This window comes from Condylura cristata, unplaced genomic scaffold (assembly GCF_000260355.1).
Source record: "Condylura cristata isolate star-nosed mole 26May11 unplaced genomic scaffold, ConCri1.0 scaffold00041, whole genome shotgun sequence".
Lineage (NCBI taxonomy): Eukaryota > Metazoa > Chordata > Mammalia > Eulipotyphla > Talpidae > Condylura > Condylura cristata.
Genome location: NW_004567142.1, coordinates 4004447 through 4022078, shown reverse-complemented (window position 1 = coordinate 4022078; position 17632 = coordinate 4004447). Strand labels below are relative to the sequence as shown.

Sequence of the window (17632 nt, the reverse complement as noted above, 5' to 3'; positions counted from 1 at the left end):
AGCCCCGGGGCGCGTGGGCGTGCGTGCACGCGGCCAGCTTGCCCCCCAAATTGTTCTGGGTGCCGCGGGTGTGGTCCCGGGTGTGCGTCCGCGCGAAAGCGCGCGGGCTTTGCCACAGAGCAGAGGCCGAGTCCCCTGGACATGAGCCTGCAGTCTTCGTTGGCAGCGGCCCCTCTCCCCTCAAGGAGCCCCATGGTCGGTTGGGCTAGCTGTCAAGTGTTTCATGCCTAGGTGTTGGGGGTGCACACTGGGGTGCGCGAGCACAAACACACTCAACAGGGCTTGGTTCCCAGGCTACCCCCCAACCCCCACAGGAGGGAGGGAGGGATGTCCCAGGAGGAGGGCCCCAGGGTAACTTTTCTTCGGAAAATATGTTGGTCTGGCCCCCAGCCCAGGACTGAGTCATCAAGCTCCGGTGCTTTGAGTCATGGCCTCCACCACCGCCCTTGAGAGCTTGGAGGGGACCCCCCCACCTCTAGGCCTGCCCGGGGCTCCCCTTCCCTTGGGGGTGGGGAGGAAGTACGAGTCCCCACCCCACCCCCCAACACACACCCCATTCCAAGACAGCCTGACTCCTACATGGAAATAAGCCATGACTTTATTTGCTCTTATGTTCACAGACCCTTCCCGGTCAAGGGGTGGGGGTGATGGTGGGCGTGGGACTCTCAGCGGGCATCCTACAGGAGGGGCATCATCCCCACCTATTTCACTCTTACCCATTTTTTCCATGAGCCCCCCACCAAGGTTAAGCACTAATATAAGGTGAAGGCAGGAAAGTGTGTGTAGAAGTGAGCAGTCTCTTTAGGGGAGGGGGAAGGGTTGTAGCACCGAGGACCCTCCCCCGACAAAATCCCTGTAAAGGGAACCAGTAAGGCCCTGGGGCCTTTCTATCTTAGAGGGGGGCACTTAAGTGTGGCCCGATGGTGGGCAGAGAGGCAGTGTCCTAGCAGTCTAAAACAGATCACCAGACGGAGAGGGATGGTGAGGCAGGGCTTTCAATCCCTTGCAGGTGGGGGAGAACCGAATACCTGAAAGTGGCTACAAGTCTGTAGGAGCAAAGATGAAAGGGGCATTTAAAGAAAGGGTTGCAATCAGAACAAGGGGCTGAAGAGAGGTCCCCCTGAGGAAATAGGCAGTTTTGTCTATCCTTTGATCCCCACTCATGGTCCCAAGGCCTGAGGATATGATGGGGTGGGGGCTCCTTGCTGGCTGGGCAACAGGAAGGGGGGTAAAGGGGCCAGGGTGGTCTGCTAGTCATTTCAACTAGGTGGCCTCTCCCTGGTGCAGAGAGGCAAGGGGTCCTGCCCAGATCAGGGATCAGACTGGGTACGCTTGTACACACGTCATGCATGTGTGTCCTAAGAAGGTCAGCTCCATGAGGACAGATATTTTGATCTGTTTTGCTGTCATCCCCAGGGGCTAAAAAGGGGCCCTGGACATAGTAGGTGCTCAATAAATACCGAATGAACCATGAACACATGGATAACCGTGTGTTAGTGCCAGTGTAGTGTGCCCAAGTGTAGGTGAGGGCAGAGGTGTAAAGGGCAGGCAGAGAAGCCTTAGCCTCTACTCTGCCACTCCCCCTTCGGTGGTGGCTGCGAGGGAGACCCCTGTCTTCACAGCTGGGCAGGGCAGGCAGGTAGGGTGTGTGCAGGCCAGATGGGGGTGTGTGTGCAGCTGACCAGAGCTGGGGAGCCACAGCAGGGCAAACAAAAGGGAGGGAGGGCTGGCAGGCAGCAGCTGGCTCACTCAGCAGATCCCTTATGACGTCGTTTGGAGGGTGGCACAAGACGGCGGGGCAGGTTGGTGGGCAGCCCATGGCCCTCAAGCTTGGCCTCAATGAGGTGGCTGGCCAGGGCAAACTCCTCGTCGTCCAGCATGCCATCCCGATCGACATCACTCAGCTTCCAGATGCGCCCCAGAACGGAGTTAGGCAGCTTGGTGCCCACCATCCAGGTCTTGGCCTTGGTGCCACTCAGCTTGCCGTCAGCGGGGGCCAGGTTGTAGAAGATCTCGTCGTACTTGGACTTGTCCTTGGTCACCACCCACTCAGCCTCTTCATCCGATCCCTCCGCGCCATCCTCCAAGACCTCGTCAGGCCCCCGCTCCACAAAAGGGCCCATGTGGGTACCCTCAAAAGCACCACCCTGCACGCCCACCTCGGTGCTCTCCAGCTCCTCCTGCCGCAGCAGGGGCATGAGCTTGGCGATGTCATGCGTCAGCATCTCGTCCAGCGTCTCCAGCAGCTTTGGCTTCAGTGAGTGAAACTTGGTGAAGTCATGTGCCATCAGCATCTCCTGTGGGGGAGCAGGCGGGTGGGAGGAGACAGGGGCACCAAAAAGTTAGGGGGTACCATCTGAGGCCCACTAGAACTACCAGAATGCTTAAATTGCAACCACTTACTGACAGGCCAGAGGCAGCTATCTCAGCACTATACCCTCCCACTTGGGTGCCCGTTCCTCAGAAGCCACTTGGATGACAGAGTCCCAGACACCCTCCTTCTGTGCTAGTCCCACCCCCACCCCCCCGATTCTCTGGACCACAGGGGCCTCTTCAAAGTTCCCTGCACTGGGAGGGTCATATTTTCCAAGCGTGGCCACACTAATTTCTTGAGCAAGACCGAGAGGCCCAAGGATTACGGATGTGATGGTGACAGGGAGGGACAACACCTGGGCTAGGCCACCCATGTGTCAGCCCAGTACTGTCACTTGCCGTCACCCCTCCCACCTGCATCTTCTGGCAGTCAGGGAAGTCCCCAGGAGATATGTGATGTTCCAGTTGGATCTTGGCAAAGATGACAGGCAACTTGAGGATCAGCTGCTTCTTCTTGTTCTCCTTCCCAAACACAGAGGGCATCTCTTTCTTCAGGTAGCTGATGATGTAGGCATGAACCTGCAGGAGGAAAGGGAGGAGACTGCTCACCTGAGTCTGTTTACCATCACTGGGGAGGCCAGGTAAAGCACAAGTGCTTGGCCCCAGGCCCGGAGCTCCTGATCCACTTGACGGGGGCAGGGACCCCAAGACTTTGCATTGTTAACAGGTACAGGTGAGCTGCTGTTGCCGTTGATAGAAGAGTGCCACTCTGTGACATGCTCCACATTAGCACCAAGGGGCTCAGCCTGGGTTGAGGTCTTCAGCCCCTCCTAAACCACTCCCCAAGTTGTCCACACACCCCCCCCCCCCCCGCCCAGTTTCTGTACCTGTTAGGCCAGGGCCTCTCCCTGGAACTCAAAGAGCCTGGTCGACATTCCTAGACAGCTTTCTGGTAAAATGCTGTCAGTGGAATTTGGGCCCAGCCCCCTGGGCTGGGTCACCCTTAGCTGTGCCCATCTTGGGAAACAGCACCCCATCTTTCCCTCCTCAGCTGAGGCCAGAAATCTGGAAGTCATTCTGGGTGTGATTCTCCTCACCCTTCACAGCACTAGCCAGTTCTTCAGCAATTCTGTGACCCTTTGCTTCCTCACAGCTCCTGTTCCTCTCCATTTCTCTCTTCAGTTTCCACCCCCCCTCCCAACTGCCATCCCAGCCACCCTCATCTTTCACCTGAAGAGACACACCAGTCACCCCACTGGTCTCCTGGTGTCTCCTCTTGCCTCAATTAAGGCTTATCCATACAACAGCCATTAGAAGGTTTGGGGGTTTGTGTTTGTTTTTAGGACAAACACCAGACCCCAAGACACAATTCCAAAGTCTCAATTGGATTATTCAGGTTCAAAATTCATACCACCAGATCCTACAGCCACAATTCGCAGTGTGATCCAAGGAACCCCAGGGAGTTCCCAAAACCCTTTCAGGAATTTGAATGATCAAAACTATTTTAATAATATTAGGAATGAACTATTTGTCTTTTTTTACTCTCACTTCCTCCTGAATAGACTGGCAGGGTTCTCCGAGGCTACAAGATCTTAAAGGCTACAAAATGTGGGTGGCATTGCAGCTGGATGATAATGCAGGAACAGATGTACCGATTCAGATGTACCCCAGCAACAGACATGAAGGAGAGGGGCAAAAATACAAATGTAGGGCCACTGTCCTCTAATTATTTTGCAGGGGAGGCATTTGGAAAATGATTTTCATAAAACAGGATTTTTAGGTTTATGGGTATCTTAAATGATCCTCTACTACTAATTCTTTTTTAAAGATTTATTTATGAATACAAGAGCTAGGGTATTGACTGGAAGTGTGAGGGGTGAGAGGGTTCACCAGAGACAGAGTGGGGAGCAGAATAGGCAGTGGGTGAGGGTAGCAGTGGGTGAGACAGGAAAGGTCTGTGCCCTATGGGTCAGCTCCCTGGCTATAGTTTGATAGTGCTGAGACTTCAACTCCTCTAACACCAAGGACACCCTGGACTACTAACACTTATGACACTTACGCATGAGTGTAAATTAACATCAATAACTCACAGCATTTGTAATAAATATTCCTAATAACTCCTTAATGATGATGCAATCATTCATTGGTTCATTAATAGGAGATCTATAATATAAATATGAAACATTTTCTAGGTTTCATTTCCTAGTTATCTCCAAATAGTCAAGCCATCTACAGTCAGGTGTAGAGCAATAACCAGGATCTCTTTTGAGAAATGTTATCTTGCAAACATGGGGTATAATCACCAACTCTAGTTATAAAACTCTAGTTTTACACCCTAGGTAGATAAAGTCACCACTGTTGTTACGTGGTGCACAAATGTACATATAAACGCTTTTGGAGGTCCTCAGTAATTTTTAAGAGTGTAAAGAGGTCCTGAGACCCAAAGGTTTATGGACCTCACTGCTCTCCATGATTTGGCTCCTGCAGCTACACCCATCTCTGCTTCAGACCACCCACTGCTACAGCTTCCTTACCGTCTTTCTTTTTTACCAGCGTGCCAGCCATTTCCTACCTCAGGGCCTTTGCACGTGCCACTCTCTCTGCCTGGAATTCAGCCCTGGCTTCCCTTCAGCTGGTTTCCCCCACTTTCCCCAGAAGCTGTCCTATGGGACAACATTTATCGCAATCAATCATTATTTTCTTTACCTGTTAGTCTACTTATCCTGTCTCCTTCCATCAAAATGTGAGCTGCAGAGGCCTAGGATCTTACCTATTACCTGTGTTCTCTATGTCAGTACAGTATACACAGAAAGCACTCAAGAAATATTTGTGGAATAGGCCTGTGAGCTTGAGCCATGATCTCATAAGTATAAAAAAAATCCAGAATTATGCATTCATGTATGTTATATTTTAAAATAGGAAGCTCAATAATTATATGTATATGCTTAAGTAAAAATAGAATATATCTGGAGAAAAGTCCTAAGGGACTACTCAGGAGGCTCGCCTCCAGGGAACTGAGAGTTGGATCAGGGGTGGGAGGGAACATGTTTGGCAGAGTTTGAAAGCGTTACCATGACACTGCCTTACATGTTCAACTGAAAACATATTACCGTTTATTTAATGAATCATAGGTTGAGAATGTTAAAAATGTTGGTGGCCCCTGTCTGGTTCTGAATCCTCATTTCCTCCCACTCTGCCTCACTCTGTCTCCATCACCCACCCTGGGCTCCTCATTCATGTGTATTTCTGCCTCAGGGCCTTTACATGTGCTGTTGCCTCTGCCTGGTTTGATGTTCCTCAGATGACCATTCAGCTCACCCCTCCCTTCTCCCCTTCCCCAGAGTTCTCTGTTCAAATATAGCCCCCTCCAGGAAACACTCCCCGACATCCCTAGAATAGTCCCTCACCAGTTTCCCCTTTGCTTCATTTTGCTTCATAGTCCATATCACACACCATGTATTATTGATTCAATACGCAATATTGTTCAATAAACACTTCCCCATTGGAAAGTAATTTCAACAAAAAACTTGACCTGGCTTGGCCGCTTGCGGTACCTCCAGGGTCTAGCACAGTATGCAAACTGTTGTAGGTAACTGTCCCACAAATGTCGCTGAGCCACCTCAGGAAGTTCAGCATGAAGGCTCAGGGCATCTTGACCTCTTCAGAACCTGAAGCTCCCCCCAAATTTGGCGTCAAGTTATCAACTCTTTGGAACAGCTAAAACTTCCGCCAAAGGGCAGAGCCATGAGACTCATACATTCTATCTCACCCAGACAGGGAAACTGAGGCACAGAAAGGCCTTCGTACTGTTGGGAGAAAACATGAGGAGGTGTAAGGTGTGAGCTGTTCTCTGATGACGACATGTGACCAAGGGTTTAATGTGGAGGGTGAGGGAGTGTCACAGGGCAGGCAGGCTAGGAGCAGCAGGAGCAGGGGAAGAACCCCAAGGCACAGGCACTGGGGAGCCACGGATGGAGCAGCGGGAAGGGGAAGGAGTGGCTTGGAGGTCCAAGGGACCAATTGGATTAGGGGTGTGGTCAATCTAGTGGGAGGGTTCTGGGGCACAAGCCAATGGTATGAGGGGGCAGGGCCTATGGACCGCTGCTCTACGACCCTGAAAGGGGAGGCCATAGAGTTCTGATGGCTTTTCCAGAGAGGAAGCGGGGGAAGGTGCCAGGAAGAGATAAGGTGGGCGGGTGGGGTGAGCCGGCGCTCGGGTCCGGGCTCTGGGGCTTGTACGGGTTTCCGGAGTAGCCTCCTGCCTGGCGGGGGCACCAGGTGTCCAGCCGTCCCGCCCTTCGGCCCTGAGGCCGTGGGCTCCAGCCCCCCTCCCACCTCCTCTCAGAGAAGTCCCTGATGGGGGTACAAGGGCAAACCAGGGGGCAGCCGGGAAAGAGAGGGAGGGTGACAGAGCCAGAGGGAAGATGGGAAAGAGAGTGAATGAATGAGTGAATGAATGAGTGAATGAATGAATGGCAGAGAATTAGAGAAAGAATAAAACAGAGAAATAATATATATGTATGTATATACAGATATGGAGAGGAAGACAGGAAAGAGCCAGAGACAAAAACAGAAAGACAGTCCAGAGCCTGGGCAGAGGAGGAGAGAAAGGTGGATTCTCAGGGTTTGGAGCAGTCGCCCCAGTTCAAGCCAGGCAGCTCCCTCCCAAGGAGAATTCTTGGGGTGGGGGTGGGGGCTGTGACTCACCAGCTCTTGGCTGCTCCTTAAACCAACACCTCAGGCTCCTCCACCCCCCATAACCTTGCTGGCATCCCTGCCTGCCCAGCTTCCTGCCCCACCTCCATCCTGGCAGCCTCCCCTCAGAATGTTCCATTTGGCCTCCAGAATCACTCTTAGACCAGTGTCTCCTCCCTCTCCCCAAAGCCCAGTCCTCATCCAGGCTCCTCCCTGGTCTCTGGCCCAGTCTCACCACACTGGAATCCACCCTCCAGAAGGTAGCTGGAGTTTGCCCCTGTCCTTTCCCTGCTTTGAAGATTTCTGTGGCTCCTCAAGCAAAGCAAAGTTTGGGTTGCTGGCCACAGCCCCAAGGTCCCTGGAGGCTTGACTCCCACGCACCAGGTGAGCCTCAGATTTAGTTACTCCAATCCTGGGCCCAGCACCCACATCTTCCCTTTTCCAGCTGGCCATGTTCTCATCTCCAATCTACGCACGCCATGTTCTCATCTCCAATCTACGCACTGCGGGAGTCACTATCTAGACTCCCTGCCCCTCCTTGTTGGCCACATCCTACAGGTTGCATCTCAGCTGCCACCTCCTCCAAGAAGCTCTCCTCGATTGCCCCTCCAGTCCCTAGTCCCTGGCCTGACCATGCTGGGCTACTGCTGTCTGGGTGTGTCTTCCCTTTTGGGTGGCCTTGGGCACTGCTGTGTGCTCAGTGCCACCTGACACCAGGCCAGGCACAGAAAGGAGTTGATGAATGTGAGTGTTTGTTCGGTGTCATTTGCTCAATAAATATTTATTGAGCAGGCACTGGGGACACAGTAGCAAAAACATTCAAACAAAAATTCCCCATTCTGTGTCACTTAGTGCAAGTGGAGGAGACGCAGTACATACAGAAACCTAATGAAGGCACAGAGAACACAAGACTAGGTACTGATGAAAGCTTTGGTCTCCAGACAAGGGGTACAGCAGAACTCCCATGGGAGAGTATATTCATTCAAAAGAAGGGCAGAGAAGGGCCTCTGTGGTGGCATTGTCTCAGCACTATCAGGGAGTGACCCACATGGCACAGCAGACCTCTTCTGTCTCGCCCTGCTGCTCCCCTCAGCAGTGGATTTCAGTAGATTTGCCTGTTCTGCTCCCTACTTTGTCTCTGGTGAATCCTTTCACCCTACCCCCTGCACCCCAACTCTTATATGCATAAATAAATCTTAAAAAAAAAAAGGCAGAGAAGCCCTCCAGAGATCAGATATTTGAATAAAGACTTGGAGGTGAGGCGTGAGCCATGTGGATCGCAGGTGGAGGGCTGGAGAGGAGGGACGTTCCTACAGGTCGTGCAAAGGCCCTGTGGTAGGAGTGGGAAGGCCAATGTGATGAAAGTCAGTGACTAGTATGGAGGCAGATGGAGGAAAGGCGAGTGCTGGCCGGGGCTCACACCCCCACTTCTGCTCACCCACCCCTCCACCAGCGCCCCCACTCACCCGAACCAGCCTTGCCCTCTTCACCAGGTCATTCAGCTTGCGCAGGGCAGCATGGCGGGGCAAGCCCTGGATGTCGCGGAAGAGATCCTGTTCCTCAAGCTCAAAGAGGCGCCGGTTGTCTGGCACAAGGAGTGGCTGGGACCAGAAGGAGCCTATGTAGACGCGCAACACCTCGGGTGTGCCCACCACTTTGCCCAGTGCCCACATGAGCGCCCCATAGACACGCATCAGCTGCTGCGTCTCCACCATGTCAGCCTTGTTGAGAACCACACGGATCTTGTCCTCGTAGCCCCGCAAGGCACCAATAGCCTCTGAGAACTCATCGGAGATCTCCAGCTTGTGTGCATCGAAGAGAAGGATGATTAGATCCACACGTTCAGCAAACCAGCGCAGCACCGCGGGGAAGTCATAGCCTGAGGGCAAGGGCACAGGGCACAGACGTCAGCCCCCACCCTCCAGCCTTTCAGCCACATCCGTCACCTTGGATTGATACTGGGTGACACGGATGTTCAGGTTGCTCACCAGCAAAATCCCTGTCTACGCCACATAAAGGAGTTTATCCCGTTGCCCCCAGAATTTCCTCCACCATGATGTCTCTGGCCCCCCAGTCACCTGGCTACAGGGACACTCACCCCCTCCCGCCTTTCAGTCACTCACTAGGCAGCTGCTACGGAAGCACACTGGCATGGATGTACAGGTTGTTAACATACTCAAGTGTTTCCTAGCCGGCTCTCTGTGCCTCCATGGACTTCCCAGTGTTCAAAGTGGCCCCCTCACCCCAAGTTTTCCCCAGGACCCTTTAGATCACTCTAGAAACCAGCAACTGCAGAGTTCATATGGCCCTGGCTATGCTGCTGCTATAGCCGATGTTAAGTAGTTTCAATTTACTTAACAATATTTACTGAGAGCTTTTGGTATACCAGGTCCTGTCTTGGGCACAGGGAACACTACACGGAACACATAGGCCAGGTCCCTGCCTCCAGGGGGCACCAGGCCCAAGAGCTGGCTCCTGGGCTCACACATTCACGCATTCATCCCTTTCATCAGTCATTTCCTCACTCATCCATTCACTCATATTGTTCCATCTTTTGCATGTTCACTTATTCATTCATGAGCAAGCGATGCTTGGGAAAGCTGAGGAGAGGTTGACATCCTCTGTCAGGAAGAGGGTTTGAATCCCAGCTCTGTTCCCACTTGCTGTGTGACCTGCAGCCAGTAGAGAACCTCTCTCAACCTGTTTGCTCTCCCATGAAACAGGTTCACCTATGGTAATAAGAAATCACACTAGGACCTATCTCATGGGACTGTTGTGAGATGAAAAGAACACACCTATTAGCCATCATGTGTACCAGGCTCCCTGGGAGCACATTCAAGAGCTAGCCCCACAATCACTGCCTCGTGCTTCTTCCCAGGCTCACAGTCCACTAGGGACACAGGCCTGTTACCAGAATGGTCAGGCTGGGCTGTGTGGGAAGAGAGCCTCGTGAGCTGAGGGGGCGCCCAGCTGTTCTAACCTGGGGGTTGGTCAGGGAGGGCTTCCTAGAGGAGGCACTACAGAGGGGCAACCTGGAGGATGAGGACTTAATGGACAGAGCAGGGAACTATGGCTGATTCACTTGAGGTCACTTCCTGCTCTCCCTGATTTAACTCATTGAATTTTTTTTTATTTTAAAGATTTATTTATTTATGCATACAAGAACTGGGGTGCAGGTCAGAGGTATGGAGGTGAGAGGAATCAGCAGAGACAAATGGGGGAGCAGAACAGACAGAACTACTGAAATACACTGCAGCGGGGAAACAAGAGAGGTCTGCTGTACCCTGTGGGTCAGCTCCCTGGCCGGGGATGGAACTCACTCTGGTGTCTGCTGACAGCTTCACAGTGCTGCGCTTTAACCCCTTGCACCACCAGGGAGGGCTCAACTCATTGAGTGCTGAAAAGAAGCCCAGGAAGAATTTTTATGATTTCCATTTCCCAAATGAGGAAACTGAGGCACAGAGAGGTTAAAGGAATCACTCAAGACTCACAGCGGGAGCCAACAGAGCAGGAGCCCTGTGAGCCTCCACACGGGGCTGCAGAGTGGGGACTGGGCCAAGAAGGAAGCAGGCTCCTTGCAGCCTCTGGGGACTGGACGGAACGTGGTAGGGGACATTGTTTGGGGGGAGGAAAGACCAGGTCACAGGAGGGTCAGCAGCTGGGCTCCCACCTCCCTCTCCAATGTCTACACAAACACACACTGCCCGGATTTGGAAAGTGTGTCTCATGGGGCAGGGAGGGAGGGGGGAGGGAGGTTGAGTCAGTGTGGGAATGGGCAACGTGGCAGAGAAGCCAGGGTCACCCAGCCAGACTCACACAGGACTAATTTTAACCCTCAGGGCAACGCTGAGGTTGAGAGATCGTTATTTCCATTTCCCAGATGAGGAAACCGAGGCATGGACAGGCTAAGTAGCTTGCCCAAGGCCCTACCACACTACAATCACACTCACCCACGTTCAGTGCTTACACACCACAGCAGCCACGCAGCCCACCAACGCGCACACACATACGCACACCCCCAAGGTCCATCACAGCCACACGCTGTGCCACAAGATGCAGCTCTTAGACACGGCCTTGCACATCATCTGGGAGCTGTGCTGCTGTTCACGATCTCATAACCACAACAGCATGGGGAGACCCACACGAAGGAACAGATCACAGAGGCGCCCTGGCACACCTACTACCCACGAGGCATGGTCACACACAGTAGTACATACACAAACACACAATGGCACAAGAGCTACATACATGCAGTCACACACTCTCCAGCTGGTCTTCACAGCTGCACTTGCAGCTGGCTGTCTCACTCAGGGACAACCCCAGCAAGATCCGATACATACAGACTCACCATCTCCATCACACAATCGCCCAGACCCACACTCCACGACCCCCCCAGACAAGCCCCTCGCACACACACTCAACTCATGCACATTTCACGCTACAACGACATAGATACATAGTCACACACACCATCCAACAGCCTCAGCACCCTTCGGAGCCTCACCAAGTGACATCCAGCCGCCATCACTAGGTCAAGTTCTCTCTTTTCCTCTCACTCTCTCTTCCTCCCCTCACTGCCAGGGAAGACATACCCCTTCTCTGCTCTTGCCCATTCCTCCCACCCCCGGATCACAGCCTTTTGGACCCTAGCCAGCATCCCACCCTGGCTTGAAGACACTGCACCTTCCCACTCTCCTTGGGTGGGTACCCCAGGAATTCCCTCCAGAGAGTTCATCTTCCCCCTCAGGCAGGCAAGACTCCCCCTTCTGGAAGCTACAGCCTTTCCCCAGGGTGAGAGGGGCTGCACATTACTCGCTGGGCCAAGGCCTGGGACATGTTAAACCTCCAGCCCTTGCCCTTGGTCTGCCTGGGACCCAGCTTTCGGTCCCCTCTGCCCCACACTGCAGCCTCCTTTGCCCCAATTCCCTGGCCTCCCAGGCTAGTTGGGGCGGGGCTGAAGCATGGGGCAGGAGTGGGGGCCGGGCTCCCTCAGAGGCCCTGCTGGAATTCACCCCCCACTGCTCCCCCTGCACAGCTGTTTATAAATTCCAGGCTGGCCTTGGCCCCCACCCAGATTCTCCCTCCCAACCCCTTCCCTGCCCCATCTGTGGCCCAGACCCACAGCAAGGAGCTGGCTGGGGCCCAGGGGTGCCCTGCCTGCTGGGTCTCCCTCTTAGGCCTCCTTTACCTATTGCTACCTCATCTTCCAGATCTCTCTGTGCCTCTGACTTTGTGTATCTTTGTTTTCTTTCTTGCTGTTTTCTTTCTTCTATCCTTCCACCCGCCCAGACATGCAGCTGCTACAGCCTGTGCACACGTGTTCACCCACTGGCCTCCCCCACCCTCAACGACGTGTGCCAACATGGAGAAATCACAGCCTTCCACCATCTCCCTTCTGCTACCCAGCCACCTCAAGCCCTGCTGATGCAGGATCAAGTCCTAGTAGAGACTCTGGGGGCCTTCTGGCTCAGACCCAGGAGCCCAAGCCCTCCGGCCCCCTCCCCACTCAGACCCAGAGCCCAGGCCCCCCGGCCCCCTCCCCCCTCAGACCCAGGAGCCCAGGCCACCTGGCCCCCTCCTCCCTCAGACCCAGGAGCCCAGGCCCCTGGCCCCCTCCCCACTCAGACCCAGGAGCCCAGGCCCCTGGCCCCCTCCCCACTCAGACCCAGGAGCCCAGGTCCCCTGGCCCCCTCCTCCCTCAGACCCAGAATTCTAGGCCCCCAGCCCCATCCCTCAGACAAGAGCCCAAGCCTCACTTACCACGGCTCACTCTCTGTTTAGCACCTGACAGGATGCCAGGAGTGTCGATGATGCTAATGCTCTCCAGGACCTGATTGGGAAGCTGAGCGCACATGAACCTGGGCAGAGGGAAGGGCAGGGGTCAGGGCAAGAGGAGAGGACACATAAGAAGGGACATCAGGCCTGCACAGAGTACCACAAGGGAAGCTTTAAAGAGAAAAGCAAGAATAGAAAGTATAAAAACAAAGAGTTGATGCCTACAGAGCCCTCCCTGTGCGCCAGGTGCTGTTCCAGGCTTTCTCTGTAATGATCCACTTACTCCTCATGACAATCTTTATGGGGACAATGGTTATCCCCATTTTCCAGATGCAGATCAGAGTGGTTAGGTCATTTGCCAAGGCCACCCAGCTATTAAACCTGGTAGCCTGCTCCACAGGCTGAGGGGGTGAATCAGGGAGAGGGAAGGGAATTGGGTCTTAAAAGAAGAGAAACACAAATAGACTTGGGATTGAGATGGGACCAGAGACAGGAAGATGCACCCTAGCTCTGTCAGCTGCACACCTGTTGAGAAAGGTGTTCCCGAAGGGGTTAAGTTTGCGGAAGGGCTTTTCAGGGTCCACCACAAGGGCATTGCCTGGCACCGTGCCCTCAGTGTCACCGTGCATCACGGCCACGAAGCAGTCGGTGGTGGGCTCAGGTCCCACACGGGAGCCAGGCACCTCTTGTTCCAATAGGTACTGGATGAAGCTGGTCTTGCCGGTGCTGTACTGGCCAGCCACCAGCACCATGGGCTTGCCGTCGAAGTCGGCATCCTCCAGGGCTGGTGAATGGAAAGCCCCGAAGCGGTAATGCTCCTCCAGAGGCAGCAGCTTGGAGCGGTACAGCTCCTTGAGGGAGGAGGTCACTGTACGGATGGCCTCAGGCTGCTGGCCCCGACCCCCGCTCTTCTTCAGCCAGCTGAACATGGTGGCCTCACACGCTGCTGCCCACTGGGCTTGCCAAGGAAGACGTGCAGGGGGAGAGAGACCTGCTTGCAGGAGGAGGGTGTTGATGGAGGATTACCTACAGTAAGAGGAGAAGGAAGGCATTGAAGTAGCCTAGAAATCCAGGCCCTAGCCCCTCCTCCCTCAGATCAGGGGTCCAGGCCCCCGGCCTCCTCCCTCAGAACAGGGGTCCAGGCCCCCGGCCTCCTCTCTCAGACCAGGGGTCCAGGCTCCCGGCCTCCTCCCTCAGACCCAGGGATGGGTGGAGAAGGATGGCTGCCGGGGGTAGAGGAAGGAAAGCAGAGAGATGTAGTGCTTGGCAGGAGTTGATGTTTGAAAGAGGAAGAAAGTGATTCATTTTTCCAATGGGAGGAAGAGAAAGAGATTTAATGGGTGGAATGAATGAAAATAGGGGATTGACAACCAAGGGTAGAAGACCATGGGCCAGGCAAAGACAGGATGCGGAAGTTGCCTGAAAGAATATCTCCCGTCATTCTTCTCCTCTCATGTCCATCATTTCACATATTTTCCAGAAATCCCTACCTATGCCAGAAGCTATGGACCCAGAAATAAGCCAGACACCAGTCTCCACCTACTCAGAGTCCCCAGTGAGGAGAAGACCTAGGGTCTAAATAGTCAATGATCTGGCAAATGCCAGCTGGTCAAGTTGTGGGCATGGGATGGGGGGCATGGTGAACTCATCCCAGGATCAGCAGAGTTTGGGGATTAGGCTAGACAAGGGTGCTCAGGCAGAAAAGCTGGTGGGTTCCAAGACCTGAAGCTATAAAACAGCCGTGTGGGTTTGCTGTACACAGCGGTGGGAGAGGTCACCAGCAAGCACACAGGTCATGAGGGACCTCAGGCACCCATAAGTCAACTCAATCTCATATCAGTCTTATAAGGTAGGGCCGTTAACATCCCCACTTTGCAAGTAAGGACGTGCAGGCTCAGGTGGTTGGCATAACTGGCATGAAATCAATACCTAGAAGCTCTCAAACTGGGGCTTCAGAGCCTAGGGTCCTATCACAAGTGGAAGAGTTAGGGAGAAGAACAAGTACCCACCCAGTCGGCCTGTTCTCTCTGTTCCCTCGTTAGCCTTTGGTTCTCTGTAGGATCTGTACTGGAGTCCCCTTTACATTCCTGCTGGCAGTTATTTGGGTTTTTGCTCTCTTTTCCACCCCCAGTTTGATTAATGTTAAGTAGATGTTCTGGCTGTGCCACGTTCCCCAAAGAACCGGCTTTTGATCAGACTGGAGCCTCGAAATACCATTCTCCACTCAAAGAATTCAGGGCTTCTTGGAGAAATGGATGATTCCAGGGCTGATGCAAAGAAAGAACAAGTGAGCCTGAATCAGCTGGTGGGCAAGGGGTCAGAGATCAGGGGGCAAGTCACAGGTCCACAGGACCTATTTTGCAGAGGCTTCCTACTGACCATGGATGGGCAATTGGAATATCAAAAATAACTGCAATGCAATGCAAAAATAACTGCAACTGCAATATTCATGTGCTCATAATTCAAAACAGGGGGAAAATACAGGGGGAGAAGCAGTTGCAAATGGAGAGCCAAAGAGGTAAAGGAGAGACAGGAGTAGGAACTGAGGTGTTGGCAGAGGGTGCTGGCAGAGGGAGACAGCCCTGGGTGGTGTCCTAGGCAGGGAAGAGTCTGGGAAACCTCTCTGGAAGGACACCTGGGGTGGCTGGACACGATATGGGATTGCCCAGGTGGGCGAGGAGCTCTTGGGTGGCTGGACAGCCCAAGAGGGACAGAGATGGATGAGGTGGGGGTGGAGGCAACCCTCCCCCAACCCCGGCAGAGGGAATCTCCCCTGGTTGAGAGGATGGGAAAGTAGGAAAGATTGGGGAAGCCTGCGGGAACAGGACTGGGCCATAGCTGGGGGGACAGGAGAGGAGAATGGTGGACACTGTTCCAGCTGGACGGCGGTGGGGCAGGTTTGGAGGCACTGGGGACTCCGGGAGACCGGAGACCGTTACACTGAGGGATCTGGGGCTGAGAGTCTCGGGGGCGGGAGCTGGGATGTGGCAACTGCAATTGGGGGCCACTCACCGCTGCAGCCGCAGACGACCGGACCAGGAGAGCGGTCGGGGGTCCCACGGGGATCCGAGACGACCGCGGAGCGGCCTGTGCTCGCGGTCCCGTCCCGGGCAGTCTGAGCCGGGTGGGGCCGGGAGGAGGGTACAGAGAGGTGGGAGGGGCAGGGAGGGGGGCGGGCCGAGGCACCCCCCCACCCCAAACCTGGCGCATAGCCTCTGTCGCCCCCTGGTGGCAGTGAGCCTTGACGAGGCAGGAGAGTGCTCAGACTTTCAGTCGCGGGTTCAAATTCCACCTCACTTAACCTTGAGTTGTGTTGCTGCCATCTACGTCTCTCTTCTTAACAGGAATAATAGCAACCAGAACACAACCACAGCCATAATAATAAATGTAACCGCACCACCACGGAGGCCCCTACCTTGACGTTACTTCTTTTTAACCTGCCCCTCTCAGGCATGTCAGGTCTCCAAAAGCAGTGCTTGGGTCTGTTTTGTTCACTGCTGCAACTTCATTGCCTACAACAGCGCCCGGAAGGTGTGCAGGAAATATCTCACTGTTCGGGTGCGTTAACGCTGGTACTTGGAGAGCTAAACGAGTTCGAAAATTGGTCATGGCGACAGTCAGGCTCCTCTAGGAACAGACCCACCGCCGTTGAATGGTACACTTACAATGGGCAGGAGGCTGGGGGAATCGCTTCGTACAGCTCATCGTACAGGTAAGACAGATGCTGCCCAATGATGGGAGAAAAGTGTCAATAGGAGATTTCAGCATTGTGAGGCTGTCACAGGGTGTAACGACTCATACCTAGATGGGAGAGCTCCCTGCACAGTTGGGCTGGATGGCACCACGCCACGGGCCATTGTGCTCCTTTGATGACCACAATGTCATTCATTATTCATGTACAGCTGTACATACTTCAAACGTACAGTTCATATATTAATATCAACACATTTAATTAATACAGGCATCATAAATTAATGTAATATATAATGGCGTGTATATATAATATAACCTATATAAAGTGTTAGATAGAAATAATTATAAATGTATATAATTTGGCCAGATATAATATACACTATATTACTGTTGGGAGTGACCAAAGATTTACTGACAAGGACTGAATTAGGGTGGTAAAGAATTTTGCCTTGCATCCAAGCTTGATAAAGTGGTAGTAAACTGACCTTGAGATCCTGGATGGGACTAGCTGAAGGTGACAGCGAACTGGGCCTCACATCAAGGACACAGCGATGAGTCACCCCCTTTGGAATCTGAGTTTAGAATCTATAGAAGAGACCCTTCCCCCTTATTGAGTTGGCAGTAGCTGCGGACCCCATCCTAGGGGCTCCATCTCAGCTGCTGTTCCGGAGCAATAAACTCTGCTTGCTCAGTCTTTCTGCCTCCTGCCTTCCTTTCTTGTGGCCGGTCACAGAAGTTGGGACAAAACAATTACATAATAGTGTATAAACGAATCTTAAATATATGTATATTAATAAGGGGCCATGAATTGGTGATGAAGAACAGTGCAGGACCTATTCTGAGAGTTTGACAAGGATCCTCTGTCCCTTTCCCTAGGAAACAAGATTCTCTTACCATCTCCGTTGTTCTGAATCCTACCTTCCAGATGGAAATCCAGAGCAATGGAGGCCCAGGGGAGCCGAATCTTTCAGCCCTGTGTGTGGAAGAACGAGGCATGGTGCCCAGGTTTCCTGATGACAGTGCCCCAGGGCTTCCCAGCCTGCCATTTCTGGGCCCATGAACTTGGATGGGGCAAAAATACGCCATCTGGAGTTGGCACTCAGATGTAGGGTTTCTTTCAACCATGATTGTGAGCAACAAAGCCCAAAAGCATCAG

At 53.4% G+C, this 17632-nt stretch overlaps 1 protein-coding gene across 1 annotated transcript; it reads right to left on the bottom strand.

Annotated features, from left to right (window-relative positions):
* Window positions 1-586: 586 nt before the first annotated feature.
* On the bottom strand, window positions 587-15880 carry EHD2 (EH-domain containing 2). Its single transcript, XM_004694242.2, has 6 exons — window positions 15796-15880; window positions 13309-13809; window positions 12769-12866; window positions 8475-8887; window positions 2728-2892; window positions 587-2297 (listed from the first exon to the last, which is right to left on the bottom strand). The coding sequence occupies exons 2-6, from the start codon at window positions 13710-13712 to the stop codon at window positions 1746-1748; spliced, it is 1632 nt and encodes a 543-aa protein (XP_004694299.1). The 5' UTR covers window positions 13713-13809; window positions 15796-15880; the 3' UTR covers window positions 587-1745.
* Between the last annotated feature and the right edge of the window lie 1752 nt (window positions 15881-17632).